The 27,534-nt window shown below is 41.0% G+C and overlaps 1 protein-coding gene across 1 annotated transcript in view; it reads right to left on the reverse strand.

Moving 5' to 3' along the window:
- Positions 1-27,534, reverse strand: part of ssp3 (short spindle 3) — a 567,399-nt gene that overhangs the window by 66,271 nt on the left and 473,594 nt on the right. Inside the window, exon 23 of the mRNA XM_068225894.1 lies at positions 11,598-11,832. Coding sequence (XP_068081995.1) covers positions 11,598-11,832 — 235 coding nt within the window. The remainder of the gene's footprint in view (positions 1-11,597; positions 11,833-27,534) is intronic.

A 27,534-nucleotide genomic window follows, 5' to 3' on the forward strand; every position in this document is an offset into this window, starting at 1 on the left:
CACAGGAGGAGGGATCAACGGGGGAAGACCTGAGAGATCAATCCAAATGAGTTTGGGCAAACACACTACAGTCTTTCAAGCAGAAGTAATAGCTGTCACAACATGTCTTTAAGAAAATCTGAAAATGAACTATAGGAATAAGATCATTTTCATTTTTAAGGACAGCGAAGCGGCCATTAAGGCACTAGAAGCAGTCCGAACAATATCCAGAACTGTCTGGTACTGCCATTCACTTCTCAAGAAGCTCTCAAAGTACAACACTGTCAAAATAATATGGGTACCAGGGCATGCAGGTATAGAAGGAAATGAAATGGCAGATAAACTGGCCAGGAAAAGGGCAGAAACATATTTTGTAGGCCCAGAACCACCTGTATGCGGGATTTGCTATGGACAAGCCCGAAACTACATAGGAAAATAGGTACAAAAGAAACAAATGGAGAACTGGAAAAATATTCCAGGATGCAGGCTTGCAAAGGAACTGATAAATGGGCCAAACAAGAAGCATACTAAAGAACTGTTGAAACTCAGCAGAGAGAAGATGGGTAGTAGGACTGTTGACAGGACACTGCCATCTGTAAAAACACCTACACAGAATAGGAGTAATAAGAGACAATATATGTAGGAAATGCAATGAAGCAGAGGAATCAGCTGAACACATATTCGAATGTGAGGCGCTGGGCAGACTCTCCACTCCAGGACTACCAAATGAAGAGAGAGAAGACCCAATAAGAACAACCTGCAGCTTTGTGAAGGGAGCAGGTATATCTAGGTGGGAATGAAGGAAAAGCATGGTAGCAAAAAATCTTAGAGGTCGACGCTAATTAGGAACTAATATTTAGAGGCCACATGATGAAGAAGAAGAAAATGAAGACGGTCTTCTCCTTTATGGTTGGCCTCGGCCTCGAACAGGGTACGGAACATCACCCATGATGTGCTACCATCAAAGCGCGGGGTTTCACTTTGGCGACGCTAGTACCGCTACCGCCGCTGGTAGGCCTCGGTCTGGTTTCTTGGGACGTCACCCGTCACTGTGTGACATTGTCTCGACCAGTTTCTTTACCATTTCACTTACCGTACATCCTGCATAAGGCACTTTAACATTTTATCTCAAGAGTATGCACCTCCTCCTCTAAATTTGTTCAACTACACTTTTATGTCCTCTTGCCTTAATTGTAATTCTGTCTTAAGATCTGTCTTAAGTTCATCCTGACTGATCTGACGCTGCGGCATTTGTTCATCCTGGATAGCTTTGAACTCTCTCTTATGTTCGTTCTGATTAGCTTTAACTTCATCCTAACTCGCTTTCAGTTCACAGAGCTTATCAAAGAGAGAGTGCAGGCCAGACTACATTTACCAGTCATTCTAGAAACCTCCTTGTAGCGAACCTATTACATCTCGCATCTGACACCTGTTGCGGCGGGTTATCGGAGTCCTTAAACTTAAATCACTACACTAAGAGGTAACGTGTCTTACTATCAACTGCATTTATTAAGCTACTATTTGCAATTAATCACCAAGTTCACTCGCATTTGAGTTCTCCACTCGACATAGATTTTTCATTCACGATCGTAACACACACTTACTTGGACGCGTGGAACTCCTGGTCCCCAACACGGCTTCTCACAATGCAGCGCCGTTCTAGTTCACAATAGCAAGACTCGAACTTCGCGTAGCTGTCCAATGAATGACAGGTCACGGACTGCTTACTCGCGACTGACGCACTCAAGACTGTCTCACTTGAGACTGGCTCCAAACTGACTGACACTCCGCTCCACAACTGCACTTTTACACAGGTGAGCGGGAGATTCTAGTATATCAATCAATACTGATCTGCATTCAGGGCAGTCGCCCAGGTGGCAGATTCTCTATCTGTTGTTTTCCTCGCCTTTTCTTAAATGATTTCAAAGAAATTGGAAATTTGTTGAACATCTCCCTTGGTAAGTTATTCCAATCCCTAACTCCCCTTCCTATAAATGAATATTTGCCCCAATTTGTCCTCTTGAATTCCAACTTTATCTTCATATTGTGATCTTTCCTACTTTTAAAGACGCCACTCAAACTTATTCGTCTACTAATGTCATTCCACGCCATCTCTTCGCTGGCAGCTCGGAACATACCACTTAGTCGAGCAGCTCGTCTTATTTCTCCCGATTCTTCCCAGTCCAAACTTTGTAACATTTTTGTAACGCTACTCTTTTGTCGGAAATCACCCAGAACAAATCGAGCTGCTTTTCTTAGGATTTTTTCCAGTTCTTGAATCAAGTAATCCTGGTGAGGGTCCCATACACTGGAACCATAATCTAGTTGGGGTCTTACCAGAGACTTATATGCCCTCTCCTTTACATCCTTACTACAACCCCTAAATACCCTCAAAACCATGTGCAGAGATCTGTACCCTTTATTTACAATCCCATTTATGTGGGTGTCCGGACATTTCGTACTACGGACATTCCGTACCACTTAATTTTTGAGGATATTTCGTACCACCTAGGCCGTTATCTACCAGCGAACTATTTTCCCGTAATACCAAAATATTTACTCCCGGACAATCCGTGCCACTTGATGTCAAATTGGAATTCCACTTATGTTTACGTAAATATTATCATAAGAAAGTCGATTTTTTAAGTATAAATCCTGAAACAAAACAATACAAATATACATCCTGTTAGAGCGCAATGTGCATGACGAGCATCAGGATGGATGATAATACTATTGTTGTGAATATTTATAAACTATAAACTACTGCATTATTTCATTATCAAGTAAGTAAGCAAAATAAATTATTCTGATGAACTGGCTGACATGGGCTTGAAGGTCACGCGAAAAATAGGAAACTACTGAAAGGTGGAATACGAGATAAGAATTAACACGTGTGCCAATAATATCAGTGGCGCCCAGCGGAAGGTCAACAACATCAGTAGTGGTCACACCGTGCGGAGGCTTCCACGCCACTAATGGACAATGGACACACAAATGAATACATTAATTAGGATATGGTTTTTACTTCGCACTACTTCCCATTCTTTCAAGTGGTACGGAATGTCCTCTCCTGAATATTTTAAAGTCATCAGCTGACACTTCGTAGGTATTCAGTCCGCCATTTGGTACGAAATGTCCGTGATTACCCCAACGAAGATCTTTCCTTATATGTAAACCCAGATACAATGATCCCCAAAAGGAACTTTCACCCCATCAACGCAGTAATTAAAACTGAGAGGACTTATCCTATTAGTGGAACTCACAACCTGACTTTTAACCCCGTTTATCATCATACCATTGCCTGCTGTCCATCTCACAACATCGAGGTCACGTTGCAGTTGCTCATAATCTTGTAACTTATTTATTACTCTATACGGAATAACATCATTCGCTCCAGATCATTGTGGGCCCCGGTCCATTGTTAATCAGCTTTAAGCTTCTTCTAGGAGCTTCCTCATCGCGAGTCTCCGACATTGGCAGATGCTATTGTTTTGCTCTCTGTCGGCCCGTTCACATTGTCGCCACTGCGTCGCTATTATCTCTCGCTGGCATCCTTGCCGGCCGCCCTAAGTCGGCTTTAATAATAATAATAATAATAATAATAATAATAATAATAATATTAATAATATAATCTTAAGCATCTAATGTGAGATGTCGAAGGCCAGATCTTTACCCTGTAAATGAACAGTAATTGTGCCACGAAATCTAGACATCGTTCCCTAGAATTTCATATATGCTGAAATCCTGGATAATTTACGTAAGCTCAAAGTGTCTCTTGCATTGTTGCCATTTATTTGGCCCTGCAGCTCTAGAACAAACATTAGTCCTCTCTACATCTAGGCTAAGCTGCCATACAGTCGTGGGTTGTAATATTAATAATAATGTTATTGATTTTACGTCCCACTAACTACTTGTTCGGTTTCCGGACACGCCGAGGTGCCGGAATTTATTTCCGCAGGAGTTTTTTACGTGTCAGTAAATCTACCGACAAGTTGGATTCAGAAAGCCAGCGCTCTACCGTCCGAGCTACTCAAGCCGGCAGTCATGGGTTGAACCCACATGATGTAAATACAGACCGTTAAGATGAGTCTTATGATTTATTCAGTACAGAGGTCATTGAGTTTCATCCGTTAATCTTACAAAAGAAAAGAGTAAGAGTTCCGACTACCCAAAGACTGAAGGTCTAAATTAAAGAAACATAACGAGCACGCTAGCTTTCAGTTTTACGTGACTACTGTTGATATCTATTTTTTTTTTTTTTTTTATTTATTCAGGATCAGCAACAGCATAACGCCGAATTACAACGATCTGAGCTATGTACAACAGATATGAATCTAAAATGAAAGATATATAAATACTTACAAAGGACACAAATATACACAATAAAAACTGCACAATCATATATAATACATATTTACATAAACAACGTTATTAACAAAGAAAAATACATTTACAGTAAATACAGGAGCAGAACGGGAAAGAACAAGAAGGAAAATTAAGTTATATGATAAATATCATGACAGAAGGAAGGAAACGTTACGAAGAGATCTAGGTTGTTGTTGATAGATAATGTATTAAACATTGCTGGAATACGTACCGAAAGGGACCTTTGGGTGAGAGAAAGCCGGGAGTAAGGAGTATGGAATAGGGTCTTCATTCTGGTATTACGGGATGGGACGTGGAGGGGAAATAAGGAAGCTAAATCTGGAGACCTAAACAGACCATTAACTGCTTTGTATAGCAGCTTTAGGTCGGCTACTTTCCTCCGAGCAGAAAGAGTCTTGAGGTTCAGTTTCCCAAGCACTTGGATAGTGCTTAGATTGCGACATGCAGGGACCCTGGCTCTGACGATAGCACAGAAAAATGATTGTACACGGTCAAGGTGGCAGAGGTTAGAAGAAGCAGAAATGGACCAGACTGGAGAGGCGTATTCAACAATAGGTAAGATACAGGAAACGTAGAATGCTCGGAGGGCATTCACATCTGTGATGTCAGAAAACCTGTACAGTAAACCAAGGAGTGACATAGCACGTGAGGTAACCCTGTTTATGTGCGAGACAAACAACAATTTACTGTCAAAATGCACTCCTAAGTCTTTTTGATTGTCAACAAGAGCAATCGGTTGGTTCAGTAGGTGATATTGTTGTAGAACGGGGGATTTACGAAGTGTGAATGAAATGGTGGAACACTTGGAGGGATGAGGTTTAAGACGCCATGTAGTACACCAACCTGATAGTGAATCAAGTGCATTTTGCAATTGGATCGTATCTGTAGGAGAATCGATCTGCTTGAAGATTTTACAATCATCAGCAAAGAGCAGTATTTCACATGAATGGTGGGAAACAGTATCGATAAGGTCATCAATAAACAGGGCAAAAAGAAGTGGACCAAGGACACTACCCTGCGGGACACCAGAGAGGGTGGTGGTGAGAGAAGAACTGCATCCATCAAGAACAACGCGCTGTAGTCTTTCGCTCAGAAAGCTATTAATTAGAGCTAGGAGTCTCCCATGCACGTTAAACCGTTCAGAAAGTTTGTGCACAAGAAGGGTGTGATCCACGGTATCAAAGGCCTTCGCGATGTCGATATAGCATACATCAAGTTGAGAGCCCGCGTGGATGGCAGACGTGGCATGATGGAGGAGGATAGCCAAGTTAGTTACGCAGGAGCTTCCAGGAAGGAAACCATGCTGCTGAGGGGATATATAGGGATTTGTAAACGCAAGCAAATGCTGATGGATGATCCTTTCACAAATGATTGATAAAGCAGGTAATATAGAGACCGGGCGATAATTTGCAATATCCGACCTCTGTCCACCTTTAAGAACTGGTGTGATATACGCAAGTTTCCAGGAGCTCGGAAAGTAGCCGACTGAGAAGCACCGATTGAATATCACACTAATAGGGTATGAAAGACTTACTGCTGTATTCCTAAGGAAGATAGGACTGAGACCATCAGGACCAGTGGGTTTATTTTCTGACAAAGACGAAAGTAGGGAGTACACTTCAGATTCAGTGGTAGAAATATTACTGAGGCTATGGGAAGTAACAGGTTTACATTTAGGAAACTCAACATATTGCACAGGTTTAACAAAATTAGAGGTAAAATATTCATTAAATAATTCAGATCTATCTGCTCCACTGGCTACAGACTGGTCCCAGGTTACTACTTCCGGTATTCGTTTATTGTCTCTTCTGTTATTTATAAGTGACCAGAACCTTTTACTGTTGTGTCTTACTTCAATGCAGGCTCCGTTAATATAGTCAGAGTAATCCCGCCTTAATAAGTACTTGTGGTGTTTGCGAAGGTCCGAGAATATTTTATAATTACTCTCGGAAGGTGCATTCTTCCATTGTCTCCAGGCTACCGATTTTTGTAGTTCAGCACTTTTTGTATCACTCTTCTTCCATGGAGGGAATTTTCTGGACATCGAACGAGTAGGAATGAGGTCCCGAATCACAGCAAGCGTCCAATCATAAAATAAGTCCACCGCATCTTGAACTTCACCCACATGCAACAAATGCCATGGTAACAGGGACAGGGTACGATTCACAGTCTGCCAGTCAACTTTACGCCACACAGGCACAGAGCTCCTAAGGACAGGTCGATGACATCTCGGAGCACGGGGAGGGGTGAGAGTGAAAGTTGCTTCAAAGGACTTGTGGTTGGAGTTAAAAATATTTCGTCCCACAGAAACAGATGAGGGCTCGTTATAGGAAAGCAGGTAGTCAAGAAGACTATTTCCGCAGGTGTTTTCCAAGACATGCTGTTTGAAGTTCAGTCCAGTAATATAGTGGTCCATATACCATTTGTCAAGGCTATTAGAAGGCTGACCTAATGAAGGGGAAATCCAGGAGACAGACAGATTAAAGTCTCCTAGTATGACAATGTTATCTTTGGAATGAACGGCTTTAAGCACAGAGGAAAGAAAAGCTTCAGAATAGCTGAGATAAGAACGAGGTGGTCTATAGAAACATGCAAAAAGATATTTTATGTTATGAAATGTAACTTCAACCCAAACAGCTTCACAGTCATTCATCAGGTCGGAGCGTAGGGTCGCATGCCATTTAGATTTGACAGCGATTAAAACACCCCCTCCCCGGGATCCTGTTCTACGATCGGCCCTGAATAACGAAAACTCTTTTGAGAGTGGGATTTCAGAGTCTAACACAAAATCCGTCAACCAAGTTTCACTTAAGGCGATAACGTCGAAAGCAGCTAATTCTTGAACATGAAGTTCACAGTCTGTAATCTTATTTTTTATGGACCTGATATTTTGACAGTACACGGAGAACTCATTATTCATTGTCGGCCCAGGATTAATTTGCACATCACCAGACAGTAGTAACAGTGTTAGTAAGAAACTTAACGGGGAACGGCGCGCATGACAGCGTAATTTCAACGAATCGTGGGTCGATGTTGGGACCTTAAGAAAACAAGACAGGTTAGCCGTCGGTAAGGAAGGAAAATAAAACTTACGATCCGAAGTTAACCAGACTCCTGCCTGTGAGAGGGCAAAGGAAGTTTCCACGTTCCATTGTGTACCTGCAGGCCCTGGAGGCGGATCACTCGCAGCAGTTGAGGACGCCGGCCCCGTAGTGTGCGTAAGCTTGTCACACCCCGACCACGTGGCGCACAAACACAATCTCATTGTTTTCACCATTATATCGTCACACATCGCACACTCACTACAATCCACATCATCACTAAAATCCTCGGAAGAAATTCCAACACAATTCGAGACAGCAAATCCTTGATTAACCACACATATTACTAAAGTAGCACAGAGGATACCCACACTGAGATATTCGCTCGCCGCCATCTTAGAAATGGGACCTCGATTTTGAAGTGGAATCCGAATCACAAAAACGTGGCATTATATTTAAAAATCCCACATGCATTAGTTATGATTCCAAACACGAGGACATATGATTGTCACTCGACCATCACATCCCCAAAAACAGAACAATAATGAGGACTTGGAAAACGAGATGCTCGCTAAACATTGTAATACCGCGCATCTGTCACCAGAAAAAAGAACTGAACAAGGGGGGGGGGGGGGGGAGGGAATACCGAGAAGGAAAATAAGAGAGATTCCAGACTCACCGCTTCTTGACAGCCGTGCATATCTCAGAAATGTCGGGTGAAGGAGGTAAGATACCGGTACAGTAGTTGAAAATCTGGGAGCATTTCAGGATATAGCAGAAGGAACAACTTTTGCCAACAGATTCCGATTCGGAAACTGTCTGGTACTACGCTACGACTCCTTTTAAATATAGTGTTAGGGCACGTATCTCTACATTAATGGGGAGGAGATGAGATGTTCTGTCTGTTTGGCGATACGAATTCTTATATACGTGTTCCGATAGTAAAATTATTACTGTACGTTGCAAATAAAAGTGAGATTCTCTTCATTACAATTATTGCGAGTGTTGTGTTATGATGGAGGGGTTGATTAGTACGTTGTATTTCCTCTTAAAAAACGGATCACCACCATACAATCCCCCTTTACGCTTTAAACTGACGTTGGCTGCCCACAAAGTCTGGTTTTTTAAAAGTTGCTTTACGTCGCACCGACACAGATAGGTCTTATAGCGACGATGGTATAGGAAAGGGCTAGGATTGGGAAGGAAGCGGCCGTGGCCTTAAATCAAGGAATAGCCACAGCATTTGCCTGGTGTGAAAATGGGAAACCACGGAAAACCACTTTCAGGGCTGCCGACAGTGGGGTTCGAACCCACTATTTCCCGAATGCAAGCTCAAAGCTGCGCGCTCCTAACCCCACGGCCAACTCGTTCGGTACAAGGACTGGTGAAATGTGACAAGGAACGTGACTGACCAAAGACTGGTGAAATATGTCATGGCAAGGAGTAAGTTCAGTATACGAACCGGCTGCACTTATTACACGAAATAGGGTTGTCCTGCCAGACTTGGATTTCGGAGATTTGTCAGAAATTGATCGTACTAAGAATAAAAATTACATTACACTTCCGAATAGGATTACATCGAAGCACAAAAGAAATAGTATTAAAACACTACTGTACCGAATTCAGACAACGTGACTTAAGGGGAAGTATACAAGCAAATGAAGATACTAGGAACGTTGTCCATAGCACGAGAAAGTAACAAAAAGGGATCATACTTCCCTCTTCAGTTTGATACATTCTAATACGTTTACGTTTTTTTACAATTCCCTTCTAGTGTTTACTAGATTATATGGAAAGTTTTGATTTTTCTTCTGTGGACAGAATTTTAGTGCCTTGTTCAGTGAAGAAATTAGAGCTTTAAGACCCCTCTTACATTTAACCACATTGTGCGTAAGTGAAATAATAAAACTAAATTCAGATTAAAAACTGATATAACTTAAGTTAAACGCAAGACTTAAAGTACACATCAAATAAAGCGCAATTAAGATAATCGAAGTTAAAAAGTACCTCCTGTCACTGTAGGCCCCAAGGTACATTGGCTCGTCAAGGGGCCGCTGTTCAGTCTGAAGGTTTATAGATTACGAGGTGTCATGTGATCAGCACGACGAATCCTCTCGGCCGTTGTTCTTGCCATTCGAGAACGGGGGCACTATCTCACCCATAGATAGCTCCTCAATTGTAATCACGTAAGCTGAGTTAAGTAATGCGAAATATTTAGCCATAAATTAAAAACATAGAATATTCTTTAAGAGCGAGTATAAGCACAATAATGTAACTTAATATTGCAATAAATGAAAATATGCAGTGCAATGATCCTAAAACTCCAAGAATGAAATAAAAAAACACAAAACGCACTGTAAATACTATACCGGTTGGTTCACCAGCCCCTTGCGATTTAGTTTTATGTATCCCGTCGCGTTTACTAGTTCTGAAATACGCCCTTCTCCCTAAATCGTGTTAATATAACGAGATGTGTGATTACGGGCTAAAAACCAGCAGGAATCCTGAGCGCCACTATTATTCATTTTTTATTTTGCCGCCAATTGCCTGGGATGTGGTGAGGTTGCATACTTTGATACCTTCCACAAACTGATTTATTTAGTTTCCCTCGGACTCAGCGAGGGATCCCACCTCTACCGCCGCAAGGGCTGTATCCTGGAGCGTCAGATATTTAGTTGGGAATACAAATCGGCAGAAGGACCAGTACCTCGCCCAGGCTGCCTCACCTGATATGCTAAGCCGGGGCCTTGTGGGGATGCAAAGATTGGAAGGGATAGGCAAGGAAGTGTGAAAGAAGAAGAGGGGAAACCACGGAAAACCACAATGAGGACGAATGAGGCGGGAATCGAACCCCCTCTACTCCTTTGACCTCCCGAATCGCGTGGAGCCCGTTCCTGTCTTTGTACCACTTTTCAAATTTTCGTGGCAGAGCCGGGAATCGAACCCGGGCCTCCGAGGGTGGTAGGTAATCACACTAACCACTACATCACAGAGGCGGATCTAATTTATTTGGCCGTATCCATACACATGAGGGTAAACGGATTAAATAAATAAATAAATAAATAAATAAATAAATATAAATAAATAAATAAATAAATAAATAAATAAATAAATAAATAAATAAATCAGTCTGTGGAAGCTATCATGTATACAACTTTATCACATCCCAGGCAATTGGGACTCGAACTGTCGAGCACAGTCCATTCTCACAACTCCCATCGCGCCTCTACCAAGTGAGCTATTGCGAGGCTTGACATGCAATGCGCAGTTTCCAGCAAATACAATACATGTTCCTGGTCTGTGTGCGCATCTTCTGTTGTAAGGTACGTTTTTTCGTATCTGTGCTCCCTTTACGAGTTCATTCGGGATACTCACAATGCATTAATTGTAACGCTCACGTTTCCTGCTGGTTTTTAGCCCGTAACCACACATTTCGTTATATTACACGGTTTAAGGAGAGGGACCGACTTATTTCAGAATGGTAGTAAACGCGACGGATGTAAACCTAAATCGTTAGGGGCTAGTGAACCACCCGGTGTAACTTACAGTATGTTTATTTTACAGCTATAATGAACATTATTTCACAGTTCCTATTGCATTATCCCAAAACTACCTAATCCGCTGTCCTCAGCAGGCGACCTTAAATCCTGATAACGAGCTAGTGTGTCTGTTCTGAGCTGGTAGGGAATTCCATAACATGGCGCCGGTCATTACAAATGATCTATTGACTTTATTTGTGTGTTCACAGGAACAGAAAGAAACCCGAACGAGTATTTAGGTCGTGAAAAAAACCGATAAAAAGACGACTTTAGAAGAAATATACTACGGCTGGTTTTCAGCTAACAATCTAAAAACCATCGCAAAATGTGTAGTTGCCGACGTTTATGAGAGCCTGGTAGTACGGGGGTGATGTGAGCATCATATCTGAGAGTGTAAATAAATCAACAGGCAGGAGTTCAGTGTTCGTTGAAGTTTCACTGTATTTTCCCCTTGTCATGTCAAACAAAACGCCACAATTCAATTAATTACTTCAATTAATAAATATATTCTGATACACACAAAATGTGTTTAATTTCCACCAAAGTACATTTTAAAACTTAACGGAGTATACAAGCAAAAAAAAAAAATCAAATAGCAGAGGCTTGTGAAAATCGGTATGCCTCAGGAGCAAATGTGACAAAATTCCAGTACCTGGAACATGGGCAAATCGAGCTCGGCCACCCGGTTCAGCAGCCGGATGGTAGCGGCGGTAACAGCCACTGTGTGAGAAGGTAACGCCGGCGGTGGCGACGCAGTGCCGCGGGGTGGAGCTCCTTGATGAAGCAACATGCCGTACAACATGGATACGGCGCCCACCAACTCTGTCACCTGCAGAGTAGCCACCAGCTGGGTAGCGTCCTCGCCGCCACGACGACCACAACTGCACCTGCAACAATGCACGGATACCCTAAGTTCAATAAAATTACCTCCTGAACATGTGCAGTGTAACAGGAATACAAAAGAAAGGTGTTAACACGCTACAGTATATATACTAAGCAACAACTGAGAAATGTAAATATTCTACAGAATTGTATTTTTTTAGCATAAGACTACAAGAATGGACACTGAGTAAGGCCACGAATTGATAAAGAGGTTAATTAGTTAGTTAAGAGCGGGCGAAACGTAACATAAATATCCGATTAGGTCCATTAATAATAGGATATCTGAACACAGAAAAAATGCGAGCTCGGGAAGGAAATCATAGGAAAGAATGAGAACACTTGCGCTGTATAACACTGCTTTTAAACATTCTCAGATTATGCCTTACAAAGGAACCAATAAAATCACACAAAATATTGCAAGGAAATGTATTTCCCTCAAGGTACAATACTTTAAAAATAAACCTCGTAGAGAAAGGCAAGCCTATAATGAAACTACGGAGAACTGAATTAGAGTATAATATTATTATTAATACATAGAATCGTTTAAAAACATGCGGAATACTTACGTAATTCGCTAAAGTAACAGTAAAAACTCGATTTATTCACTGACCACTTTACAGATGAATCATCAGAAAGTACCACAGACATATTTCTGTATAACCGACTACATGGCAGAGTAATATGTAAAACTGTAAACTGTAAAGAGTTGTACAACATAAGAGGAAATACACCAAGTGAATGGATATATCCACATATTTTAGGGGAAGTAGAGTATTTCTGTTAAGTAGGCAGGTCTTTCTCTACCAAGGAAGCTTTCCTAAGCCGGAGTTTACCTGCAGTAACCAAACAGTTTCTTTCTTCTTCGTCTTCTATTGCTAATGGTCACTCAACCGGTCACACATCTCTGCACAATTCGGTATTCCAACATCGCTATGTCGAAGGAGATGAGTCATGTAGATCTACATCATCTTCATAGATGCACTAATCTCATGTCACACTCTTTACGACCTACTCAAACTGTGCACATTACATGCAGAATGGAGTGCACAGTGCTCTCCAACTACGCACGGATGTACGCATGTAGTGTTCTGTGTTTGATATATTTTTTAAACAATTTTCTTTAGATGAAAGGATGCACCGAAATCAGCAAAGCTCTTTGATTTTCAGTGAGTGAATTTACTACTGTAAGCAACGAGACATAGGCTACGTTTAAGTAGCGCGGGTCAGCATCACATTTTATCACAATTTCCACAGTCAGACTTTTTTCTTTTGCTAGCACTATCAAACACAAGTTTTCCTCAGAGCTGCCGACGATAAGGCACAAACCTACAAGTTGTCGAAATCCTTGTTGTCCCCTTGTCTATACCAGTACTGCTTTCGTCAAATCGAAATGTACCTTACTAACATTCCATGAAAATATTATTACGCTGTGAAGCTATTGCATTCCTGCCTTCCCACTATATTTCACAACTTCAGATCTAATTTCATCTATTCATGCTGCTTTATGACAATGGAGTTTATTTACTACCTTTTCCATTGCCTCACGCATAATTTCAATTATATCGTTATCCTCTTCCGCGTGAGCTGGGTTTTTCGCGACGTCAACAGAAATATTTCCTTTTACACTGAGGAGATCTTCAATATTGTTATTTTCTGGAACCATTAATATTAGTTCACATGTTTTACTCAAAACATCATTCATTTCCTTTTCCCCTTCTTTTCTAAGATTCATTTTTAATGGCCAGAAATGTTTCCCAGCCGCCTGACCAAGCCTTGCCAGGTTATTACCGAAATCTTCGCGTGACTTCTGCTTGGAGTCAACAATTATTTATTTTGCTCTGTTTCTTGCATAGGTATACATTCCCCGTTTTCATCAGGTCTTGTTTGGAGGCATTTCTGATAAGCTAATTTTTACGTTTACAAGCTGCCCTCACTTCATCATTCCACCACGATGTTCGCTTTTTCTCATCTTCACACACAGTTGTTCCTGGACATTCCCTTGCTGTTTCTACTACATCCCTGTATGCCACCCACTGTCAATTGTTTGGAACTTTTCACAGATCATATCCATGTACTTCTAATTTTCTTGTCCAGGATATTTCACTTTCTCTACCCTAAGCTTGGAGATACATAGTGTAATAGGTTCCTTACTCGTTTACTTACTTTTAAAATATACAACTGCATTTAATATGAAAAATATGAAAATTAATATTCATTAAATAAAATACACAATCGTCGGACCTTGTACTCACACTTAGTTCTTACCTGCTTACTTACACATACATTATTTGAAGGGCGCCAGAATGAGATTCTTGAATATCTCTAGGGTGTGGGGTAATAAGCTTACTTTTGACAACATAACATATAAGTTCTGGCAAAAGGAGATTGGCGTTCGGTTTCCCCATTAAATTTGAGGTTATATGATTCTACTCTAAAAATGAAACGAAAAATGTATTTGGTAGAACAAAATATATTCTTGAAATAATTTCAATAAAATAGTAAGAACTGTTGCAATAAAACAGATGAGAATATGAAATTATGACATTGCAACTGAAAGAAACTAAGCATGAATTTGAATTCTTCTTGACCGGATATTTAACAATTATACACGAAATGTATCCCTCACTGGTTCACTTGACTGTACCTTCAACACTTTGAGTGTAATTACGACGTATTCCTTTGAATTGGTATTTGCTATAGATGTATCAAGCCTAATTTGGTGATGTATCATTTTTGTTTCACTGACGACTAAGTATCCATGTGATGACTTCTTGGAAAGTCTATCCTTCTATGACTTCGTGGTAAGCCTTCCCGTCCGTATCTTCAACTAAGTGACCGACCAACTGTGGCCTCACTCTCTCAATGACCAATGACTAATGACTCACTGAGTCCTCTCCTTCCCGTAGACTCCCGTTGACTTAATGACCGACTGAGACCTCTCCATCTCGTTGACTCTCCGACCAACTGTGGCCTCTGCTTCCAATTGAATAATGACTGACGCTACAATATGCAGCCACCTTTTATAGACGTTGGTTGACACACCTACGCAATCTCCAGGAATAACTATGATCTACTCCCACCTCGCGACAAATGTTCCACCCTATGGCGAAATCGCCGGCGGCACCCTAGGTAACTCCCACGAAGTGAGCTCACCGCTAAATACGCACGATGACGTAGCGATGACTTGGCAGTAACGCCACCAGTATTGCACAATGTAGCAATGTCATATCCACATCTGATATACAGCAACTCTTACTGTACATGTTTTTAGTGTTTAACTACACACACGTATATATGCATACATTTAACTACAATCACGCAAGCAACAAGCATTGCAGAATGGAACTGAGCAATAAAAATAATACAATAATAGTAATCTCACAGATAAAATAATAATACTACATACATAATAATAATAATAATAATAATAATAATAATAATAATAATAATAATAATAATAATAATAATAATAATAATAATAATAATACTAATAATAATAATGATAATATCACCTTGTAACGGGATTTGAACCGTTACAATAGTTCACAACAGATCAGATCGCGGCCTGTATGATCGAAGCTCCCAGGAATACCGTACATTTCTACAAAGTTCCTGAATTCAAGTGTTATGTGTCTATTATGGATCTGGTGCCCCTACCCTTTCATGTGTATCTGTGAATATACTTATGCTTAAAGAATGTATTCGTAGTTGTGCTAATCCCATACTAGCACAAAAATCCAGTAAACGCTTCCCATTCCTATTAACTTCCATATCTTCACCATATTTACTCATCGTCTTGCCATATCCTTCAGTTCTATTTCCAGCTCTCGCACTGAAATCGCCAATCACTATCCTTTCCTTGCCGTCGACCCGAACTACAATATCACTCAGTTCTACATAAACCTTGTCAACTACAACCTCACGTGGTGAATACAGTGAGACATTTGTCGTCCTAATTCCTCCAACTGCTAAATCTACTCACATGATTCGCTCATTCCGTGCCTAACAGAAACCAGGTTGCGTGCAATAGTATTTTTGTGAACAGTCCTAACCCACACTTTGCTATTCCCATTTTAACACCGGTTAAGAACACGAGAGAACTCAATTCTACCGGCACCTTGCGTTTAGAAGACTAGTTCCGATTAGTTCCTGAAACACAATCTCAGGAACTTTTCCTGTTTCTACGAACGAAAATATGTTCCTACACTGATACCCTATCGGAGGTCATTCTGGGAAATATGAGGGCTAATCGTTTCGAAACACTGTCTTCATTAAGTGTAATGTCCATGCATTTCAAATAGGCTACAGTTCTAGAATTACTGCCGTTATTGTAGTAAGTCCAGATTCAGTTACTGGTTACAGTGTAGACTAATATCATGGAGTGGGGGATTGAAACAGGATAATCAGCCTAGTGAGGTAAACTGGAAATGGAAGAGTTCAAATCTCTGTATCGGTTATGATAAAAGTAGTTACTCGTACGTAGTTTCCCATTTTACAACCAGGCAAATTACAGGCCATACAGGTGATGATCCTGCATTCGCCGATCTTAATGTCAGTCCATCATAAATACCGGTACACGTCAGTATAGACACCACAATTATGTATGTTTACCGACAAACCACCATGCCTACAGCCCTTGAAAAGGAACTAACACCAAATACTTGGTTAACAAACAAAGCTGGAGGAACGTAAATGAAAAATAAGTAATATCATATAAAAAGCCACACAATTTTCTGTGATATAACTGAAACGGTTTCAGACCAACAGGTAACAGACTCAACCTAAGTAAAGTTAAGCAAGAAATCGTGAGTTCCTTGCTAAATATAATTATAATGGACAAGAAAAAAAATACTTTTTTTTTCTATTTGTTACGTCGGACCAACACAGACAGGTCTTATGGCGACGATCGGATAGGGTAGAGCTACGATTAGGAAGGAAGCGATCATGGTCTTAATTACGGTGCAATCCCAGCATCTGCCTGGTTTGAAAATGGGGAACCACGGAAAACCATCTTCATATTTGAACCTAGCATCCCCTGAATACCACACATAACACTATCCTCCACCACAATAACACGCAGTTACCTACACATGGCAGATGCCGCCCACCCTCATCGGAGGGTCTGCCTTACAAGGGCTGCACTCGGCTAGAAATAGCCACACGAAATTATATATATTATCCCCTGAATGCAAGCGCATAGCTATGTGATGTAAACCACGTAGTCAACTCGCTCGGTACGAAACAAGCCTTGATTTGTACATTACACGATTTTATACAGGCTACAAGAAATGGGTTATACTCAAATTGTTATCCAAGGTGCATAATGAAAACGAACCATACTAATGTCAGAAGAGTACAAAAGAATTACATGACACGAGGTACAATCCATATTCTGTGAAGGAAAACTCGCCAACTTTCAATGGAATCCTTAATTCACTTTAAGCAAGGGAGGGCTGTAGCCATATTCATAGAATTTTCCATTTGACCTTCCTACACTTTGGGAGTGATATCTAAAAGGATTCTGTCCCGTAAAATAAGTATTAACAACAACATGTCTGCAGAAAATCTTCGAAATTTAAATTTATGACGGGCGGTCCTTGGCTTTGACAATATGAAAGTGACCGAGGTATGAGTGATGCTAGTAATACCGCTCCTTATGCAGCCAGTTCCTGTAATGAATGGTGTGAAATTATCACTCATAGGGTCGGTTGGTGCATGCATTTCGGTGGGCTTGGCAGACTGATATGTAATAGCAACTTCTAGCTCCGTGAGGAAAGCAACGGGAAACTACCCAACATACACATACATACGACGGGCGGTCTAAAATATTGACACTCCATGCCATTACCAATGGCATTCTAAAAATATGTGATGGCACAAAATTAACTCAGCCATAGGAACAGTCCGGTAGAAATCCGTTTTCGTCACTAGATAGCAGCACAATCGGAATGCCAAATGTGATAAGTACGTCCACCTGGATGGTGCCACTAAGGAAAGTCTGCAACTTGGTAGTTGCGGCCGTACAATTATAGTATGGGATAAAAAGTAGCTTTCCCCCAAAAATTGAAACCTTAGGTTATTCATTTATTTACAAAATTTGTTCAAAAATGAAGACCTCGTTTCGTGATTCACAATTCACGTTGTTTAGGCACCGGTTTACAGATGGCGGAATGAAAGTGACTATCTTAATTGTACGGCTATTTTTCAAAATAACACGTATGAAATCTGAGAACAATATTTTGAGGAAATCTACTTTTATCCCATCCGATATAGGCCTATTAATTACTAAAATATAATTCCGTGAAAACATAGATCCACGAAAATATAAATAAATTATATTTTTCCAAACAAGTCCTGCAGGTGTAGAGAACCTGACTCGCACTGCTTTCATTACCAGATTTTCCAATAAGATGCCCTTCATTTCTGTTTTGTATCTCGTGTTCTTTCAGCAATTGGGGATTTACTTTCCTCTTAAAGAAAATCACTTCACCGGGCGAGTTGGCCGTGCGCGTAGAGGCGCATGGCTGTGAGCTTGCATCCAGGAGATAGTAGGTTCGAATCCCACTATCGGCAGCCCTGAAGATGGTTTTCCGTGGTTTCCCATTTTCACACCAGGCAAATGCTGGGGCTGTACCTCAATTAAGGCCACGGCCGCTTCCTTCCAACTCCTAGGCCTTTCCTATCCCATCGTCGCCATAAGACCTATCTGTGTCGGTGCGATGTAAAGCCCCTAGCAAAAAAAAATCACTTCAAAGAGTTAAAATGTACTCTTATTAATTTTGTAGATATGCACCTTTATACATTTAGATTTTCCTGAATGAAGGGGGCTGCATATTTTTCTTTATGGAAGGTATTATTGCTTAGTATGCTCGGTTACTCAACTTTGGTAATCAGTTTAGGGAATATCCTTCAGCTTGCAAGTGGAAGTTTTTCCGGTACATCGTAGTAGTACCTTCTCAAAGCAACGAAAATGACGACCGACGCAGCGAGACTCTACACCGGCTAATTCATTACGCGTAATTGGCGGCGTCTTGCCAGCTCTTGATTAATCTCGTTGCCAGGGCGCTGCAGGTGTCTGCTCTTCCCCCCCGAGCTTATTACGATACCTGTTATCCTTATCAAGGAGAGAATCTTCTAACATTCTATAAGCTTTCCGCTGCAAAATCAGCAGATCAGATGCTGAGCTCGATGATATTCGTTGTTTAAAGCAGATTATTAAAATGCATGTGTTCTAGAAATCTGATGGTAATTTTTCTCTTTTACCTCCGTGTCTGTTCGTCAGAGTATATACTTCAAACTGCATCTATGATTGTGGTGAATGTTTTACGGTACAATTTTTACAATAAATATTCAAGGTTAACAATAAAACAGTGATTTATTTCATAGATACCTAAGAGTTCTAATCTTGGAGGGAGTTGATAAGAACTGTAATAATATTTTAAGGATTATCAGGATATTATTTTGGACAGGGAGAGTCTCAAAGTAAAAGTACCCTTATTAGTCTTCAAATTTTTATGGTGTTTTTTAAATATTTTCCACCATAACTAGAACATGTTTAATTTTTCATCTTACAGGGAGCTTCGAAAGATATATCAGACTGGGAACAATATGTGCTATATTGTCCGGCTCCATGGCTAAATGGTTAGCATGCTGCCCTTTAGTCTAAAGGGTCCGGGGTTTGATTCTCGAGAGGGTTGATTTATTGCTTTGGCTCAGGAATTGGGTGTGTATGCCGTCTTCAACATCAGAACTCATCATACTATCTGTGTCTCACAAGAAGTCGCGGCAGCTTATAGGTAAGAGTGACAGACATTACACTAAGCTACAAACATTAGTCGTGATAACCAGTGTGAGCTCTCTGAAATAGATGCGTGTCCATTATTAAACTGTTCAATATGCAGGACAAATGTGTAACTAAAGCGCAATTGCACTAACAATTTGAAACTTCGTAGCATCACCTTAGTTCACAAGAATCATCGCGGGCGGAACCGATGTTCATTGTAAAGCCTTGAGGCTAGATATTGGCGCATGCACGACAGCCAGGCTTACCTTCCGCACTCCTTACTCCGCATGCACGTGACTTCTCGTCAGACGATCATAGCTGGTAGGGTCACATCCTCACAAATGAGCAGGTCGCCTACAGATGTCAATTCGAAAGATCTAAGATCTACACCACGTACGTCGGGAGGCCATACGCCATTATTATTATTATTATTATTATTATTATTATTATTATTATTATCATCATTATTATTATGAAGGTATTTTGATGTGACTCCCATAGGCGACTTGCGCGTAACGATGAGGATGAAATGATGATGAAGACGCCACATACACCCAGCTCCAGTACCAGCGAAATCAACCAATTACGGTTAAAATTCCCGACTCTGCCAGCACGCTAACCATTCAGCCATGGAGCCGGAGAACGCAAGAGATAAAAGTACAACATAGCAAGACTGAGTGGCTCAGACGGTTGAGGCGCTGGCCTTCTGCACCCAACTTGCCAAGTTCGATCCTGGCTCAGTCCGATGGTACTTCAAGGTGCTCAAATACGTCAGCCTCGTGTCGGTAGATTTACTGGCACGTAAAAGAACCTGTGCGGGACTAAATTCCGGCACCTCGGCGTCTCCGAAAACCGTAAAGTAGTTAGTGGGACGTAAAGCCAATAACATTATTATTATTATTATTATTATTATTATTATTATTATTATTATTAATATTATTAAAGTACAACATGAATTCTAAGTGAATTGTATTTGGCTCAAAACTAAGTTCATTCTATCTTTATTGCTCTTATTTCAATGATTTACGATATAGTCTACTAGTTCCCGGATTGACAACAAGGAAAGTGGTAACAAGAGTAGAGAGTACTCGTCCTCGTGAAGATCACTGCCTCAAGTATCCTGTCCCTTACACGAGTCACACATACGAACAAGCTGGTCTATGTAATAAGGGAGCAAACAATTGTTAATATGCTTCTTGTTGAGGTTCAGATAGGTCGGGCAATGATGCACTGAATTTGCTACGGAAATACGTCACAGTCACTGTAAACATGGCACAAAGACACCATCAGAGTAAATTTGAATGTGGTCGGATCATTGGTAAACTGGGAGAAGGCCGCACCGCTAGCAGTGTTGCAAGTTGATTCAGAATCATTCACATCACCGTACCCAGGCTTTGATCAGGACATCAAAGGAATGTGAATATCCCTAGATCAGAGATAGCATACCTTACCGACTAGCGTGTCAGTTCAAGTCTTTTTTTTTCTATGGGCTTTACGTCGCACCGACACAGATAGGTCTTATGGCGACGATGGGATAGGAAAGGCCTAGGAGTTGGAAGGAAGCGGCCGTGGCCTTAATTAAGGTACAGCCCCAGCATTTGCCTGGTGTGAAAATGGGAAACCACGGAAAACGAGTTCAAGTCTTGTTTATCACTTTGTACTGTCTGGTGTGCCATCGGTTATTTTCCTTTGAAATCATCCTGATTTTATTTTGTAAATATCACTGAAAATTACATTTAAAAACAGGTAAATTTTAAGAATAAGGTACATTTTTGGTTGTTTTTGCAAGTTGCTTTACGTCGCCTTAATTAACGTACAGCCTGGTGTGAAAATGGGAAAGTACGGACAACCATCTTCAGGCTGCCGACAGTGGGGTTCGAGGCCACTATCTCCTGAACTGGATGCAGACCGCACTTCAGAGACTGCAGCTATTGAGCTCGGTATTTTTGCTTTAACCTAATGAAGTTTGTAAAAAATATGGCCATAGAAGTAATTGAGCCATATTTCTTTAATAAAGCGTAATGTTAAAATATGCTATGTTGCTATGTATTACATGTTAAAACATTAAAACATGTTAACGTGTTGTCTGACGTGCCAAAGAAGTCTTGTTCGCGTGTCACCTAGTGGCAAAGGTGGCTTAATGTCATAGGTTCGCCATACTCTGCGCTCATATGGCCTTCACTTAAACCGCGGTGGTACGTATAAGTAAAGAAATATGTTTGGAAGGGTAATAGGGAGGTACATTCAGAGAAACGAGGTTGTCTAGGGAGCGGTGATAAGGGTACAGAGATCTGGAAGTCAAGTAGGGATGACATAAAAATGTTGGTGTTGAACTGTAGAAGTATTGTAAAGAAAGGAATAGAATTAATTCAATAGATATATATTTACCAGATATTGTAATAGGAGTTGAATCTTGGCTAAGAAATGATATAATGGATGCAGAAATTCTCTCACGGAACTGGAGTGTGTATCGTAGAGATAGGGTAGGAATGATGGGAGGGGGAGTATTCATTCTGGTGAAAGAAGAATTTGTAAGCTACGAAACATGAAATTCTAGGTGTACGGCTCATTTCTAAAGATAATAGGCAACTTGATGTCTTCGGACTGTACAGACCGGGAAAGGGTAGCGCTGATACGGATTCAGAATTATTTGATAAGATGATCAGCTATGTGGGAAACGACATGGAAAGGAATGTGATTGTAGCGGGAGATCTGAATTTACCAAATGTCAATTGGGAAGGGAATGCGAACGACAGGAAGCATGACCAACAAATGGCAAATAAGCTAATATGGGAAGGACAACTGATTCAGAAAGTGACGGAACCAACTAGAGAGAAAAATATCCTGGACGTGGTGCTGATAAAACCAGCTGAGCTCTATAGAGAAACCGAAGTAATAGATGGTATTAGTGATCACGAAGTTGTTTTGCCGTAGTTAAAAATAAACGTGATAGAAAGGTTTTAAAAGTAGGACTATTAGGCAGTACCATATGGCTGATAAAGAAGGCATGAGGCAGTTTAAAAAAAAAGTAATTATGATCGGTGGAAAACGGTAAATAAAAATATAAACAGACTCTGGGATGGGTTTAAATTGTTGAGGAATGTGAAAACAGGTGTATCCTTAAAGGTGGTAAGGAATGGTAAAGACCCACCTTATTATAATAGAGAAATAAAGAGACTAAGAAGAAGGTGCAGATTGGAAAGAAATAGAGTTAGAAATGTCTGTGGAAGTAAGGAGAAATTGAAGAAACTTACTGGGAAATCGAATCTAGCAAAGAAGTTAGCTAAGGATAACATGATGGCAAGCATAATTGGCAGTCATACAAATTTTAGTGAAAAATGGAAGGGTATGTATAGGTACATTAAGGCAGAAACAGGTTCCAAGAAGGACATTACAGGAATAATTAATGAACAAGGAGAGTCTGTATATGAGGATCTTCAAGGGCAGAAGTATTTAGTCAGCAGTATGTCAAGATTTTTGGTTACAAGGATAATGTCCAGATAAAGGAGGTGATTAATGCTAAAGAGGTATTAAAATTTACATATGATGACAATGATATTTACAATAAGATACAAAGGTTGAAAACTAGAAAAGCGGCTGGAATTGATAAGATTTCTGGGGATATACTGAAGACAGTAAGAGTTTCGAACACACTGTGGCAACCTCGATAGAAGCTGTTGCCCTGGGATCTGCCAGGTACAGTACGCACAGCAGAAACATTGGCGTTCATTTTTATTGCATCACGCCATTCACAGCAAGACAATCCTTTGTGATCACGAATCCATGTATTCGCTGGAGTATACTGTTTAAACAGGACTCCACCGTTGCCTTTATGCTCTTTCTTGCTCCAGTTCTCAAAAGCTCTTCTTCTCAATTCCAGTCGAACTTTCTTTGTATCTGCAAAACCATGCCTTTTGTCTTGAATAGATTCTGTTTCTGCTACATTCAATGCGTTGAGGCTCGTGCTGATTTCTTGACATAAGTTTCTCGTTGAGGGTAAAAAAATGTTATTGGAAGATTTCAAAATTTTGCATGCATTAATATGTTGCAGATTTCCCCATGATACACAGAATAAACCCAGACCTTTAAATTTCATTTCAGCGTATATCATATCATTCGGGACATCCATGGGAAGTTGGAAAATTTCCTTTAATGCTCCCCTAACAATAATGTCGGCGTCATTTATAAATTTGACTGGAATCTTTTGTGGTAATACTGTCTGAAATTTATAAATCAAACTGGGACAGATTGAAGTGTTTATGATTACAAATTTTTGATCGGAATGCAAAAGCGGTGAAGAAATGAGGAGCTCTAGGGTGTTTTTGAGCTTATTTAGGACCTCGACGGACTGGAAAGTAATTTCATTGGAGAAATTTACACCCAAATACTTCATAGATTCTCCTTTCTTCAGACATGGTATCTGTTTTTCATCTACCGTGAATAGTTTCTCTTCTGATAGGTGACCATGTTTGATACACATTCCTTTACATTTTCCAATATTGATGTTAAGTCCAATTTCTTGTAGTTGATGCATGGCCGCATAAGCAAGTACTAAAGCTGACTCAGAATCTTTTTCAACAATAACTACATCATCAGCAAAACTTAATACTGTGCCCATTGGATTTTGTAGACGTGTATAAAAATGGCGCCGGAAGAAGGCATGGTCCACACTTGTTAAAAGGAGTACACTATGAAGTTGTGATATCGATATATAACAGAAGGCCATGTCTAACTGAGAACGAATATATACGGAAGGCGCTGCGGAACAGCAAAAGGTCAAGTAGATTGTTTTAAAGAAAAAAATAGAACAGAAGAGATTCTTAAAAATAAAATAGACTCTTGAAAAATTGAATTGCTAGAGGCTAGACGTAAATTTTGATCGCGCTGCGAAAAGGAAGAAATCCAGCAAAGTTTCGGCAGTTATACGTAAAGAAAGATTATACACTGACTGACAGAGCAAATGCAACACCAAGAAGGAGTGGTTCGAAAGGGATGAAAGTTGGGGAAAAAACAGAGACGGCACGAATGAATAATTGATGTTTATTTCAAACCGATATGCAGGTTACACAATGCGCACGGCATCAACTCAGTAGGGTGTAGGACCACCGCGAGCGGCGATGCACGCAGAAACACGTCGAGGTACAGAGTCAATAAGAGTGCGGATGGTGTCCTGAGGGATGGTTCTCCATTCTCTGTCAACCATTTGCCACAGTTGGTTGTCCATACGAGGCTGGGGCAGAGTTTGCAAACGGCGTCCAATGAGATCCCACACGTGTTCGATTGGTGAGAGATCCGGAGAGTACGCTGGCCACGGAAGCATCTGTACACCTCGTAGAGCCTGTTGGGAGATGCGAGCAGTGTGTGGGCGGGCATTATCCTGCTGAAACAGAGCATTGAGCAGCCCCTGAAGGTACGGGAGTGCCACCGGCCGCAACACATGCTGCACGTAGCGGTGGGCATTAACGTGCCTTGAATACGCACTAGAGGTGACGTGGAATCATACGCAATAGCGCCCCAAGCCATGATGCCGCGTTGTCTAGCGGTAGGGCGCTCCACAGTTACTGCCGGATTTGACCTTTCTCCACGCCGACGCCACACTCGTCTGCGGTGACTATCACTGACAGAACAGAAGCGTGACTCATCGGAGAACACGACGTTCCGCCATTCCCTCATCCAAGTCGCTCTAGCCCGGCACCATGCCACCATGCCAGGCGTGCACGTCTATGCTGTGGAGTCAATGGTAGTCTTCTGAGCAGACGCCGGGAGTGCAGGCCTCCTTCAACCAATCGACGGGAAATTGTTCTGGTCGATATTGGAACAGCCAGGGTGTCTTGCACATGCTGAAGAATGGTGGTTGACGTGGCGTGCGGGGCTGCCACCGCTTGGCGGCGGATGCGCCGATCCTCGCGTGCTGACGTCACTCGGGCTGCGCCTGGACCCCTCGCACGTGCCACATGTCCCTGCGCCAACCATCTTCGCCACAGGCGCTGCACCGTGGACACATCCCTATGGGTATCGGCTGCGATTTGACGAAGCGACCAACCTGCCCTTCTCAGCCCGATCACCATACCCCTCGTAAAGTCGTCTGTCTGCTGGAAATGCCTCCGTTGACGGCGGCCTGGCATTCTTAGCTATACACGTGTCCTGTGGCACACGACAACACGTTCTACAATGACTGTCGGCTGAGAAATCACGGTACGAAGTGGGCCATTCGCCAACGCCGTGTCCCATTTATCGTTCGCTACGTGCGCAGCACAGCGGCGCATTTCACATCATGAGCATACCTCAGTGACGTCAGTCTACCCTGCAATTGGCATAAAGTTCTGACCACTCCTTCTTGGTGTTGCATTTGCTCTGTCAGTCAGTGTATTATTAAGAAGAAAAAGGGATAATCACCCTGAGAAATATCGTCAGAAGCAAAAATACGTCCTGATACGCGAATTCCAAATTAGATTCGCTTAGTGGAAAACTTAGGCGCAAATTCAACGCTATCGATGAGAAGAATCGTATGATCTGCACAAGTTAGGAAAGAGAGAAGAAAAATACATTTTATTGGCACAGAAGCTGAGAAGAGAATAATCCTGAAGAATATTTTAGTTAATTCTAAAGTTTTTTCTCCGAAAAAAAGATAGATATATTATATGCAATTTTAAGGAGTTGGCCATAAATAGCGCAATCGAAGCATAAGGAGAGTATCATAAGAGAAATATTATTTTTTAATTCGAATTATAAAACAACCATGCACTCTTCGGGAATATTTGACTTTGTCGGCAGCCTAAAGAAGATGATGATGATCTGCTAGACTTTGATGATGGACCGACCTGGAGAGAGATGAAACCCAGCCAGATGACCAGCCCGAAAAGAGAGAGATGACACCCAGCCATATGACCGGCCCGAGAGGAGAGGTGGATGTTTCCTACCAAGTCCAGCTCTGAATGGGAGGAGGAATCCATCTCAACCAGAGACCCAGACCGCAAGGCTACCCATGTCACGGTCAAGGATGAACAGCTGACATCGGAGTAACGAGAAACGAGCTAAGTCTTTACAATTAGTATCATCATTCTTAAGTTATGTTGAGTTTTTGCGGCATATGCTGTGGAAATCTATAGAAGTTAGAAATGATTATACTTTAGTGTGCAAGTGATAATACAGTGAAGTGTGAAATACTTAAGATATTAATGTAATATTTAAGGCAGTGTAGAATTACGAATTTATCTCGCGAACCTATAATCGTGTTTTTAAGCAAAGAATTCAGTGAAGTAGTCGAGAAAATGATTGTCAATAACTTGACATAACAGCTGATTACCAAGAGCTAACATAATGTAATGGATATCGATAGATCTTGTGAAGAATGCATACATAGATTACATCACAGACGGACCGCGCGTCAGATAGGAATGAATGAAATTGTGTACTCCTTGTAGAGTGATGTGATTATTCTAAGTATTGGTGATATATATTAGGTTATGCATCGAGGTCTTATTAAAAGGAAGTTAATAGGGGAACACATATGGACATACTTAAGAAATATATATGTGTAATTGCGACATTTAGGATGATGGTTATGTTGAATGTTTATGGTGATTACAAGGTATATATATTGGAGATTGTAAAAAAATCATATGTGGAAGGTAAGGAATTTATGAAGCGATGCGATATTATCAGAGGAAGTACACCGCGGGATTGTCCAGGTTAAAGGTATGAATTCTAAATATTGATATTTAGTTCAGATTTAGATGGTGACGTAATCTCGTGATAGCTGTTATGATGAAGTATGTGAGTTCTATGGCATATTCTCGAAACCTGCAAAATGCGAGATAAATGGCATATTATACATGTGTGGTTAGGTAACCGTAAAGAACTGTATTCTGATATTCACACTGCAGATACGAGTCGAATAACTTGCACAGCAGGATTATGATTT

This window comes from Anabrus simplex, chromosome 1, assembly GCF_040414725.1.
Source record: "Anabrus simplex isolate iqAnaSimp1 chromosome 1, ASM4041472v1, whole genome shotgun sequence".
NCBI classification, from domain to species: Eukaryota; Metazoa; Arthropoda; class Insecta; order Orthoptera; family Tettigoniidae; genus Anabrus; species Anabrus simplex.